Here is a 14,140-nt window from a genome sequence, read left to right on the forward strand (position 1 = left end):
TTAGGAAAATAAACTTTCAATATTTTATATACATGTCAATAAAAAGGAGTTATAAACATGCAAGGATAAAAATACACTAGCTTTCCCTTAAAAACTACTCTTATAATTAAAGAATTTAAGCAAAAAAAAAAAAAAGAATTTAAGCTGTTCAGAATTACAGCTACTTTTTCAAAACTACTGTTGGCAATCCATAGGGCAATCATTAGTTGTCCTATTACTTTTACTTTTATTTTCTTTGTTCCATTATTTTCATCCCAGAAGATCTGACATTATATATCCTTATAAAGTCAGTCATGGGCATCCAAGGAATTATCTATTTTTCTGTCTCCTCATTTGAGCCATTTGCAATAGTGACCTCATATAATTGTATTTTTATTATAATTTGGATCCTTAATTGTCACTTAAAATGATTTGATTGTGAAGCTGTATTAAAATGAAAAAATATTCTATACATAAAAGATCACTTGCAATGTGACATGCAGTGTAGTACACATATTTTAGCTTTCCTAAAATAAATAGCAAAATTATCAAAGCTAAGTGGGGTTGATGTGATCAATTCATACATAATGAGGTACTAATTCCTATCACTGATACACTGGCATATTTTCAAAAGAAGCTGTTTTACCTGCTTTAATCTATATATTATTAAAGGACTAACAAAAACTACTAATTTGAACCAAATCCAAAATGCAGATAAAATACCAGTATACTTCCTTCCACATGCTTCAAAACCATGCTGACATTTTTAATAGGTCAAAATAATAAACCTGATAATAACAAAAAGTGGCTCATAAGAAACCCTGAAAACATGAGAGACTCCTAACTCTGGGAAACAAACTAGGGGTGGTGGAAGGGGAGGTGGGCGGGGGGTGAGGGTGACTGGATGACGGGCACTGAGGGGGGCACTTGATGGGATGAGCACTGGGCATTATTCTATATGTTGGCAAATTGAACACCAAAAAATAAAAAATAAATTTATTAAAAAAATAATAAGAAACCCTGAACCCTCATTTTGAAGACTTGATTCAAATAAATTTGGTTGTGATACTGAAGAATAAATTCAGAAGTAACTGTATGGATAAATGTTTTCCATTTAAGTTAGCATCAAATAAAACCCCTAAAATTTTTCATGAATTTTTCTTCTTTCAGTAAAAATTGTTCATAAATAAGTGCTGCATCATAGAATGAATGGGGACTGAGATATGAGGTATTAAGATAGATCTCACCAACCTACTACTTGAACCCCTTCTGGATGAGTGACATGTCTGAGACTCAGTGCCCCAGTATGCTTGTTTTCAGAGTATTAGCTGTTAACTCTTCAGTTAAATAGGATAAAAATGAACCAGAAATGCAGAGCAGTTTAGAAAATATTTCAGAACCAAAATATGGTTAAAGATACTATCTTTTCAAACTTTAAGAAAAAGTTTAACTTGGTACAAGAATATTTGAAACCCAATAGCATAATATTTAGCTAGGAAAGCTAACTACTCCCTTTGTATTTTCTCTTGATAGTCTGATCAAATACCTAAATTTGTAACCCTCTCGGGAGCCCATTCACCCTTATGATACTGCTACTTTTCAATTGATTCCTACAAATATAATTTGATGCTGCTGTCTACTTCTGGCAACCACAGACATCTACTTAAGAATTTGATTCTTAGAAGCTTTGAACTCAATTTTCTCTCTGGCTCATCTAGTATCATGTTAGTTCAAAGGATAAATAAGTATCAGGAGAGTCACTTTGCCAGTGCCCTTCCATACTGCTTACAGGACTTCTTGGAGTCACTCTCAATTGGTTTTTCAGCTTGTTTCTTCTTCAGGTATGTCACCTTTTCTACCAGGGACAGCAGGCGTCCTCTAATTGTTAAGTCACTGTTTCCATCCAAAGACCCATCTTCATCAAGCTCAATTCCTAGCATGAGAAAAGCAAAGAGAAAGAAGAAAAGAAAAATGTATCAGAAAAAAATACATTTAGGAGAAATAATGCTCTGGTTTTGCAACTTATCCTATTCATAGCCTAAAGCAATGCTGCCATGTCCAAAATATTCGACAACATTGAGTTAAGCACTTCTGTTCACTAGCACTCAGGTAAAATGCACTCACTGGCCTCTTCTTCTCCTTTATCTTTCTCCCTTGTTCTTATGATCCCAGGGCTATTAGTGGCCAACACAAAATATAAAACTGAGCAGACAGCAAAAAGATGCTCCTAGGAGTCAAGAGCAAATCTGCTATTGGTCTAACCCTTAGGCTGACCATCAGGTATCCCTGACTTTAGGTGCTATAAGCCTAGATTTACAGTTTTACCCTGCAAAGAAAGCCTCCTAGACTTTAGCTTCCTCATTTGCCTCTAAAACTCACAGTGGCATTTTAATAAATTGAGAGAAGAGAGAGTAGGCATAATTAGGTATCCTAAACCAGGGAATGCTTTATGTCTGAAGCAATAATCCTACCACTTTAGAGTACATCTTTATTTATAGTAGATAAAGGAAGGAGTGGGCCCATATCACCATCATCCCTAAGGTCTTGGCCATGTCCGGGGACACCAACTACCTGCCCTGCATGACTACACTCTTCTGCATAAATGTTCTATCTGAGGTCTGTGGGCAGGACATCACCACCAGGCACATGCTGCCTACAGTCCTGCGTATGGCTGGGGACCCTGTCGCCAATGTCCGGTTCAATGTGGCCAAGTCCCTACAGAAGATAGGACCTATCCTCGACAACAAGCACATTGCAGAGCAAGGTCAAGCCCATCCTAGAGAAGCTAACCCAGGACGAGGATGTGGATGTCAAGTACTTTGCCCAGGAGGCTCTGACTGTTCTTTCTCTCGCCTGATGCAGGACGAGGAGCCAACGTCGGCCTCTGGTGTCCACCCTCTGTCCCCTCCAAGTCCCTTCCTACGGGAGATTGTGGGGGACCTTCGGCTGACACTCCCTGTGCATGGTCTGACCCCAGGCACCTTCCCTCAGCACGGTTCTTCCTCTCCCCAGCCTGGGAACGGACTGCTCACTGTCCACCTCTTTAACAGGCTTGGGGAGCACAAGGTGGGACAGGGCAGTGACCCTGGGAGGAAGGGGCCACTTCTGCCTGCAGGGGAGAGATGTGAGCATCCCAGGTCACAGGCTCCTGCGGCTGTAATGGGGACCTGTACCCCATCTACTTCTCCACCTCCTTTCTCCCTTCCCCTCTCTCCCTCCCCCTCAGTGGTTTTTGTGTGTATAAGTGTGTCAACTGTGCCATTATTTTATTCCTGTTTTCCCTTTTCACAGAGAAATAAAGGTCTAGAAATTAAAAAAAAAACTTTCTGGCAATTGTTTAGTGTCTCTTTATTCATAAGCTAAATTAATATCCAAGGTGATGCTTCTACTCTCTTCATTAAAATAAAATAAAAATAATGCAACTGGCCTATATATCACTTAAGAAATGACTGATTCATTTTCTTTCACTGGAACACTTTGTCCATATCACTGATTAAAAGAAACACACAGGAGGGGCAAGAGGGTGGAAGAGTAGGGTCCCCGAGTCACCTGTCCCCACCAAATTACCTAGATAACCTTCAAATCATCCTGAAAATCTACGAATTCGGCCTGAGGTTTAAAGACAGAACACCTGGAATGCTACAGTGAGAAGAGTTCGCGCTTCTATCAAGGTAGGAAGACGAGGGAAAAAGAAATAAAGAAACAAAAGGCCTCCGAGTGGGAGGGGCCCCGCGAGGAGCCGGGCTGAGGCCGGGGCGAGTGTCCCCAGGACAGGAGAGCCCCGTCCCGGAGGAGCAGGAGCTGCACCGACCTTCCCGGGCGGAAAGGGGCTGCAGGGGAGGTGGAGCAGGACCCAGGAGGGCGGGGATGCCCTCGGGCTCCCGGGGACACTAACAGACACCTGCGCCCCGGGAGAGTGCGCCGAGCTCCCTAAGGGCTGCAGCGCGCACGGGGGGACCCCGAGCAGCTCGGGGGGCTCGGGGGCGGCTCCGCGGAGGGGGCTGCGGGGCGGGAGCAGCTCGGGGGGGCCTCGGGGGCGGCTCCGCGGAGGGGGCTGCGGGGCGGGAGCGCGAATCCAACAGCTCAGGCCCCGGAGCACAGGGCGCCGGGACACAGCCCAGGATCCGGCCTCCCCCGGGACAGGCAGAGGCCGGGAGGGCCCAGGACGCTCCTGCCCCGAGCTGAGCAGATCAGCGGCCCCGCCCCGGAGCCTCCAGGCCCTGCAGACGGAGAGCTCCGTGGTGACTGCGGGAGCTGACTCCAGGGCTCCAGAGCTGGCCCCGCCACTGGGGTTGTTCCTCCTGCAGCCTCACGGGGTAAACAACCCCCACTGAGCCCTGCACCAGGCAGGGGGCAGAGCAGCTCCCCCAAGTGCTCACACCTGAAAATCAGGACAACAGGCCCCTCCCCCAGAAGACCAGCTAGACGGACAAGTTCCAGGGGAAGTCAAGGGACTTACAGTATACAGAATCAGAAGATACACCCACCTCCCCCATTTTTTTTTTCTTTTTGATTTCTGTTTGCTTCCCCCACCCCTTTTTTCTTTCTCTTTTTCTTCTCTCCTTTTTATTTTTTCTTCCTTTTTTCTTTTCTCTTTTTCTCTTTTCTTTGCATCTTTCTCTCCTCGCTTTTTCTCCTTTTCCCAATACAACTTGTTTTTGGCCACTCTGCACTGAGCTAAATAACTAGAAGGAAAACCTCACCTCAAAAGAAAGAATCAGAAACAGTCCTCTCTCCCACAGAGTTACAAAATCTGGATTACAATTCAATGTCAGAAAGCCAATTCAGAAGCACTATTATACAACTACAGGTGGCTCTAGAAAAAAGCATAAAGGACTCAAGAGACTTCATGACTGCAGAATTTAGATCTAATCAGGCAGAAATAAAAATCAATTGAATGAGATGCAATCCAAACTAGAAGTCCTAACGACGAGGGTTAACGAGGTGGAAGAACGAGTGAGTGACATAGAAGACAAATTGATGGCAAGAGGGAAACTGAGGAAAAAAGAGACAAACAATTAAAAGATCATGAGGAGAGATTAAGGGACAGCCTGAGGAAGAAAAACCTACGTTTAATTGGGGTTCCCGATGGCGCCGAATGGGCCAGAGGGCCAGAATATGTATTTGAACAAATCCTAGCTGAAAACTTTCCTAATCTGGGAAGGGAAACAGGCATTCAGATCCAGGAAATAGAGAGATCCCCCCCTAAAATCAATAAAAACCGTTCAACACCTCAACATCTAATAGTTAAGCTTGCAAATTCCAAACATAAAGAGAAGATCCTTAAAGCAGCAAGAGACAAGATATCCGTGACCTTTATGGGGAGGAGTATTAGGGTAACAGCAGACCTCTCCACAGAGACCTGGCAGGCCAGAAAGGGCTGGCAGGATATATTCAGGGTCCTAAATGAGAAGAACATGCAACCAAGAATACTTTATCCAGCAAGGCTCTCATTCAGAATGGAAGGAGAGATAAAGAGCTTCCAAGACAGGCAGGAACTGAAAGAATATGTGACCTCCAAACCAGCTCTGCAAGAAATTTTAAGGGGGACTCTTAAAATTCCCCTTTAAGAAGAAGTCCAGTGGAACAATCCACAAAAACAAGGACTGAATAGGTATCATGATGACACTAAACTCATATCTGTCAATAGTAACTCTGAACGTGAACGGGCTTAATGACCCCATCAAAAGGCGCAGGGTTTCAGACTGGATAAAAAAGCAGGACCCATCTATTTGCTGTCTACAAGAGACTCATTTTACACAGAAGGACACCTACAGCCTGAAAATAAAAGGTTGGAGAACCATTTACCATTCAAATGGTCCTCAAAAGAAGCAGGGGTAGCCATCCTCATATCAGATAAACTAAAATTTACCTCGAAGACTAGTGAGACATGAAGAGGGACACTGTATCATACTTAAAGGATCCATCCAACAAGAGGACTTAACAATCCTCAATATATATGCCCCGAATGTGGGAGCTGCCAAATATATCAATTATTAACCAAAGTGAAGAAATACTTAGATAATAATACACTTATACTTGGTGACTTCAATCTAGCTCTTTCTATACTCGGTAGGTCTTCTAAGCACAACATCTCCAAAGAAACGAGAGCTTTAAATGATACACTGGACCAGATGGGTTTCACAGATATCTACAGAACTTTACATCCAAACTCAACTGAATACACATTCTTCTCAAGTGCACATGGAACTGTCTCCAAAATAGACCACATACTGGGTCACAAATCGGGTCTGAACCGATACCAAAAGATTGGGATCGTCCCCTGCATATTCTCAGACCATAATGCCTTGAAATTAGAACTAAATCACAACAAGAAGTTTGGAAGTACTTCAAACACGTGGAGGTTAAGGACCATCCTGCTAAAAGATGAAAGGGCCAACCAGGAAATTAAGGAAAAATTTAAAAGTTTCATGGAAACTAATGATAATGAAGATACGACTGTTCCAAATATTTGGGATGCAGCAAAAGCAGTCCTGAGGGGGAAATACATCACAATACAAGCATCCATTCAAAAACTGGAAAGAACTCAAATACAAAACCTAACCTTACACCTAAAGGAGCTAGAGAAAAAAACAGCAAATAGAACCTACACCCAGCAGAAGAGAGTTAATAAAGATTCGAGCAGAACTCAACGAAATCGAGACCAGAAGAACTGTGGAACAGATCAACAGAACCAGGAGTTGGTTCTCTGAAAGAATTAATAAGATAGATAAACCATTAGCCAGCCTTATTAAAAAGAAGAGAGAAGACTCAAATTAATAAAATCATGAATGAGAAAGGATAGATCACTACCAACACCAAGGAAATACAAACGATTTTAAAAACATATTATGAACAGCTATACGCAAGTAAATTAGGCAATCTAGAAGAAATGGACGTATTTCTAGAAAGCCACAAACTACCAAAACTGGAACAGGAAGAAATAGAAAACCTGAACAGGCCAATAACCAGGGAGGAAATTGAAGCAGTCATCAAAAACCTCCCAAGACACAAAAGTCCAGGGTCAGGTGGCTTCCCAGGGGAATTCTATCAAACGTTTAAAGAAGAAATCATACCTATTCTATTAAAGCGGTTTGGAAAGATAGAAATAGATGGAGTACTTCCAAATTCGTTCTATGAGGCCTGCATCACCTTAATTCCAAAACCAAAGACCCCACCAAAAAGGAGAATTATAGACCAATATCCCTGATGAACACAGATGCAAAAATTCTCAACAAGATACTAGCCAATAGGATCCAACAATACATTAAGAAAATTATTCACCATGACCAAGTAGGATTTGTTCCCGGGACACAAGGCTGGTTCAACACTTATAAAACAATCAATGTGATTCATCATATCAGCAAGAGAAAACCAAGAACCATATGATCCTCTCATTAGATGCAGAGAAAGCATTTGACAAGATACAGCATCCATTCCTGATCAAAACTCTTCAGAGTGTAGGGATAGAGGGAACATTCACCAACATCTGAAAAGCCATCTATGAAAAGCCCACAGCAAATATCATTCTCAATGGGGAAGCACTGGGAGCCTTTCCCCTAAGATCAGGAACAAGACAGGGATGTCCACTCTCACCACTGCTATTCAACATAGTACTGGAAGTCCTAGCCTCAGCAATCAGACAACAAAAAGACATTAAAGGCATTCAAATTGGCAAAGAAGAAGTCAAAACTCTCCCTCCTTGCCAATGACATGATACTCTACATAGAAAACCCAAAAGCCTCCACCCCAAGATTGCTAGAACTCATACAGCAATTTGGCAGCGTGGCAGGATACAAAATCAATGCCCAGAAGTCAGTGGCATTTCCATACACTAACAATGAGACTGAAGAAAGAAAAATTAAGGAATCAGTTCCATTTACAATTGCACCCAAAAGCATAAGATACCTAGGAATAAACCTCACCAAAGAGGTAAAGGATCTATACCCTAAAAACTATAGAACATTTCTGAAAGAAATTGAGGAAGACACGAAGAGATGGGAAAATATTCCATGCTCATGAATTGGCAGAATTAATATTGCAAAAATGTAATGCTACCCAGGCCAATTTACACGTTTAATGCAATCCCTATCAAAATACCATGGACTTTCTTCAGAGAGAACAAATTATTTTAAGATTTGTGTGGAATCAGAAAAGGCCCCGAATAGCCAGGGGAATTTTAAAAAAGAAAACCATATCTGGGGGCATCACAATGCCCGATTTCAGGTTGTACTACAAAGCTGTGGTCATCAAGACAGTGTGGTACTGGCACAAAAACAGACACACAGATCAATGGAACAGAATAAAGAACCCAGAAGTGGACCCTGTACTTTATGGTCAACTAATATTTGATAAAGGAGGAAAGACTATCCACTGGAAGAAAGACAGTCTCTTCAATAAATGGTGCTGGGAAAATTGGACATCCACATGCAGAAGAATGAAACTAGACCACTCTCTTTCACCATACACAAAGATAAACTCAAAATGGATGAAAGATCTAAATGTGAGACAAGATTCCATCAAAATCCTAGAGGAGAACACAGGCCAACACCCTTTTTGAACTTGGCCACAGCAACTTCTTGGAAGATACATCCACGAAGGCAAAAGAAAAAAAAGCAATAATGAACTATTGGGACTTCATCAAGAGAAAAGCTTCTGCACAGCAAAAGAAACAGTCAACAAAACTAAAAGACAACCTACAGAATGGGAGAAGATATTTGCAAATGACATATCAGATAAAGGGCTAGTAGCCAAAATCTATAAAGAACTTATTAAACTCAACACCAAAGAAACAAACAATCCAATCATGAAATGGGCAAAAGACATGAACAGAAATCTCACAGAGGAAGACATAGACAAGGCCAACATGCACATGAGAAAATGCTCTGCATCACTTGCCATCAGGGAAGTACAAATCAAAACCACAATGAGATACCACCTCACACCAGTGAGAATTGTGAAAATCAACAAGACAGGAAACCACAAATGCTGGAAGGATGTGGAGAAAGGGGAACCCTTTGCACTGTTGGTGGGAATGTGAACTGGTGCAGCCACTCTGGAAAACTGTGTGGAGGTTCCTCAAAGAGTTAAAAAACAGACCTGCCCTATGACCCAGCAATTACACTGCTGGGGATTTACCCCAAAGATACAGAAGCAGTGAAGTGGCAGGACACCTGCACCCCAATGTTTATAGCAGCAATGTCCACAATAGCCAAACTGTGGAAGGAGCCTCAGTTTCCCTCGAAAGATGAATGGATAAAGAAGATGTGGTCTATGTATACAATGGAATATTACTCAGCCTTTAGAAACGACAAATACCCACCATTTGCTTCGAAGTGGATGTAACTGGAGGGTATTATGCTGAGTGAAGTAAGTCTTTTGGAGAAGGACAAACATTGTATGGTCTCATTCATTTGGGGAATATAAAAAATAGTGAAAGGGAAGAAAGGGGAAAGGAGAGAAAATGAGTGGGAATATCAGTGAGGGTAACCGAACATGAGAGACACCTAAGTCTGGGAAACAAACAAAGGGTGGTGGAAAGGGAGTTGGGTGGGGGGGGGGGGGGTTGGGGTGACTGGGTGACAAGCACTGAGGGGGGCACTTGATGAGATGAGTACTGGGTGATATGCTATATGTCGGCAAATCGAACTCCATTAAAAAAATACAAAAATCAATTAATCAATCAATCAATCAATTAATCTTAAAAAAAAAGATGCAAAAAAAAAAAAAAAGATGCAAGACCTTGGTATACATTCAGATATTTGACTAATTTGTAGGCTTTCATCTGGTTCCTTAGGATGGTGTGTGTGTGTGTGTGTGTGTGTGTGTGTGTGTGTGTACTTATCTTACCAGCTATATCAATGTCTCTAGATACTAATGGTGATTATTTTCAAAAATAAATTATCTGAAAAAGAAGGAAATAGAAAAAAATAAATAAAAGGTATGTGAGTTGAGTAGGAAAAGGAAAATGGTCTGTTTGCAGACAACATGATTTTATTTGTAGAAAATTCTAAAGGCTCAACCAAAAACTGGTAAAGCTAATCAATGAATTCAATAAAGTTGCAAGACACAAAATTAACATACAACAATAAACAGTGTTTCTATAAAATTGAAATTTCTGAAAAAGAAATAAAGAAATTGATCTCATTTACAATAGCCGAAGAACAAAAATACTTAGGAATAAGTTTAACTGAGAAATCTCTCTATTCTAAAAATCATGGGAGATTGCTGAAAAGAAAAGAGGACACAAATACCTGGAAAGGCATTCTCTATTAATGGCTTTGGAGGAATTAATATTGTTAAAATGGTAATATTATCAAAAGCTATCTATAGATTCAATGCAATCTCTATCAAGATTCCAATGGCATTTTGTACGGAAGTAGAAAAAAGCCTTCCTAAAATTTATACGAAATCACAAAATCTCCCTAATTGCCAAAGAAATCCTGAGAAAGAAGAAGAAAGCAAGAAGTATCACACTTTCTGATTTCAAGCTAAGGCATTAAAGCTATAGTCATCAAAACAGCATGGTAGTAGCATAAAAATGGACAAATAGACAAATGGAAAAGAACTGAGAGCCCAGAAATAAACCCAAGAATACACAGTCTACTAATAGTTGACAAGGGAGTCAAGAATATCCAATGGAGAAAAGATGGTCTTCAATAAATGGTGCTGGGATAATTGGATATTCACATTTAGAAGAATGAAACTGGAACCGTATCTTAACCACTCATAAAAATTAACTATAAATGGATGAAAGACTTAAATGTACAAACTGAAATCATGAAACATCTAGAAAAAAACATAACAACAAAACTCCTTGATATGGGTCTTGGTAATGATTTTTTGGATATGACACCTAAAGCACAAGCAACAATAGCAAAATAAAAACATATGAGACTACATCAAACTAAACAGCTTCCATAAAGACCAAAAGAAACCACCAAAAAAAGTGAAAAATAACCTACAGAATGGGAAAAAAATGTTTGCAAATATGTATCTGATAAGGAGTTAATATCTAAAACACATAGGGGGCAGCCCTGGTGGCTCAGCAGTTTAGTGCTGCCTTCAGCCGGGGGTGTGATCCTGGAGAGCCAGGATTGAGTCCCACATCAGGCTCCCTGCATGGAGCCTGCCTCTCCCTCTGCCTCTCTCTCTCTCTCTCTTTGTTTCTCATGAATAAATAAATAAAATCTTTAAATAAATAAAACACATAAAGGAATCCTACAACTCAATAGCAAAAAAAAAAAAAAAAAAAAAAAAAAACCCAAAAAAACAAATAACTCAAACCAAAACATATAAAGAATTCCTATAACTCAATAGAAGCAAATAAACAAACATCCAAAACCCAAATAACTCAGAAAAGGATTTGAACAGTCATTTCTCCAAAGACATATGAAAGGCCAACCCAATACATGAAAAGATGGCCAATATCACTGGTCATTAGGGAGAAGTAAATCAAAACCACAGTGAGGTATCACCTCACACCTATTAGATTGGCCATCACTGAAAAGATAAGAAATTAACAAATGCTGGTGAGGATGTGGGAAACAGGAAACTCTTGTGCACTCCTAGTGGAATTATAAATTGATAAAGCCACCGTGGAAAACAGTATAAAGGATTCTCAAAAAAAAGTTAAAAATATTACTGTCATATGATCCAGTAATACACTTCTGGGAATATATCCAAAGGAAATGAAAACACTAACTTGAAAAAGGTATCTGCACTGCCCTGTTCACAGCGGCATTATTTACAATAGTCAAGACATGGAAACAACTTAAGTGTCCATTGACAAATGAACAGAAAAAGAATTTGTGGTATATACATACAATGGAATGTTACTTAGCCAAAAAACAAGGAAATCCTACCATCTGTGACAACAGGGGCAGAACTTGAAGGCATTACACTAAGAGAAATAAGTCAGAGAAAAGAGAAAAACCATGTGATTTCACTTATATATGGACACTAAAAACAAACAACTAACTAAGAGAAAAAAAGATCAGACTTGTTATCAGAAGCGGGGATCGGGAAAGAGGAATCAAGGAAAGTGGTCCAAAGTTAAACTTTAAGTACTAGGGATGCAATGTACAGCATGATGACTGTAGCTAAGACCGCAGTATGACCCATAGGAAAGTTCTTAGGAGGGTCTTTTCATCACAATGAAAAGAATTTTGCCTTGTTTTCTTCTTTCTTTTTTTTCATTGCATCTATATGAGCAGATGGATGCTACCTAAACCTACTATGGCAATCATTTCATAATATAAGTAAATCAAACCATCACAGTGTACATCTTAAACTTATACTGTGGAGTAGGTCAGTTAATTATAAATAAATAAATAAATAAATAAATAAATAAATAAATAAATAAATAAAACATCTAATAAGAGTTGTAATTCAAGACTTTACCACAATGTGTCATCAAATCTTCATGGAAATCTAAGAGTTGGTCACGGATTTCCTCAGGACATGGACATTCACTTTTGTCATCCTTAAAATTGAGAAGCATATTGATCTGAAAGTTTGGAAAAACATGAGAGAGAAAGAGCAAAAGCAAAAGAAAAGTGAATTCAGGAATGACACAGCAAAAAAATAAATAAATAAAGACCAAAGATGTTCAAATCTTGAGTATTCATAAATTGCTGCCCAACATATGAAAGATAATTATCACTCAATACAACAATTATCACAAAATAAATAAAATTATTCAAAGCCTAGCTTGCTGCAAAATAGTCGTATAGTTTGTTTCCTCTTTCTCAATTCCACAGTATGTTAGACCCTTGTATACGTAGGGTTCTTAAATCAACTAAAATCTAAATGTTATTTAAAAAATATTTTATTATGCATCTCCTAAATTTCCATTTTTTTTTCTAGCTAAGTTCTAAACTTCATGGAATTTTTTTTTAAAGGCTTTATTTATTTGTTCATGAGAGACACACACAGAGCAGCAGAGACACAGGCAGAGGGAGAAGCAGGCTCCCTGCAGGGAGCCTGATGCAGGACTGGATCCCAGGACTCTGGGATCACCACCTGAGCCAAAAGCAGAAGTTCAACCACTGAGCCACCCAGGTGCCCACTTCATCCGGTAGTTTAAAGAATCCTTTTGAGAAGAATATAGCAGCAAAGATGAAGAAATAATCCAAATAGAGAAGTAATATAATGGATAGCTATGTTTTTACTAATATTAATGATTCAATTAAAGAAACTTCAAGAAATTATCCTCCATTTGTTTTAGCTTTATACACAAAAATATTACACTTGTGAATGAAGAAAAGAATGTTGCTGTTTCATAATATGCCCTGAGGAAACAATTTTAAGTTTTCTTTTTAGAGTTTTTTTGTGAATTTTTTGTTTAGCTTTTGAGATAACTACATGAATATGCTATTATAAGAAATAATACAAAGAGATACCATATACCCTTCACCCAGTTCCCCCTGGGAATCGGTAATATCTTACAAAATAGCAGTGTAGTATCATAACCAGGACACTGACATTGATAGAGTCAAACAGAGAACAATTCTATCACCTCAAGGATCACTCCTGCTACCCCTGTATATTCACATCCACTTCCCTCCTACCTGCTCCTCATCCCTTATTACTGTCAATAACTAATCTGTTGTCCATTTCTGTATTTTGGGATTTCAAGAATATCGCATAAATGAATCATACAGTATGCACACATACATTCCCATCTGATCCTTTTGATGTCTGCAGGTTCTATAGTGATACCTCATCTCATTCTTCATATTGGTAATTTGTGTCCTCTTTCTTTTGTCAGTCTTTTAGGTGGTTTGTAGATTTTATTGCGATTTTTAAATAACCAGCTTTTATATTCATTGATTTTTTAAAATTGTTTTTCAGTTTCATTGATTTCTTCTTGTATCTATATTATTGCCTTCCTTCTTGCTTTGGGTTTATTCTTTTTCTAAATGCTTGTGATGGAAGCTTAGATTATTGATGAGTGTTTTTCTTTTTTTAAATGTAAATATTTAGGTCACAAAGTATCTTCTCAGCACTGCTTTAGCTGTTCCCACAAATTTTGATATGTGATTTTTCATTTTCTTTCAGTTCAACGTATTTTTAAATTTCCCTTGAGACTTCATCCTCACACCATGAGTTATTTAAAGGTATGTTCTTTAGTTGCTTAGTATTGGGAGATTGCCCTGGT

General features: G+C 39.3%; 1 protein-coding gene across 1 annotated transcript in view; it reads right to left on the reverse strand.

Annotated features, from left to right (window-relative positions):
• The window catches only part of RYR2 (ryanodine receptor 2), a 727,453-nt gene that overhangs the window by 194,953 nt on the left and 518,360 nt on the right, over window positions 1–14,140 (reverse strand). The window contains exons 39-40 of the mRNA XM_049108740.1: window positions 12,382–12,487; window positions 1,769–1,912 (exon numbers count right to left, since the gene is read on the reverse strand). Coding sequence (XP_048964697.1) covers window positions 1,769–1,912; window positions 12,382–12,487 — 250 coding nt within the window. The remainder of the gene's footprint in view (window positions 1–1,768; window positions 1,913–12,381; window positions 12,488–14,140) is intronic.

This window comes from Canis lupus, chromosome 4 (genome assembly GCF_003254725.2).
Source record: "Canis lupus dingo isolate Sandy chromosome 4, ASM325472v2, whole genome shotgun sequence".
NCBI lineage: Eukaryota > Metazoa > Chordata > Mammalia > Carnivora > Canidae > Canis > Canis lupus.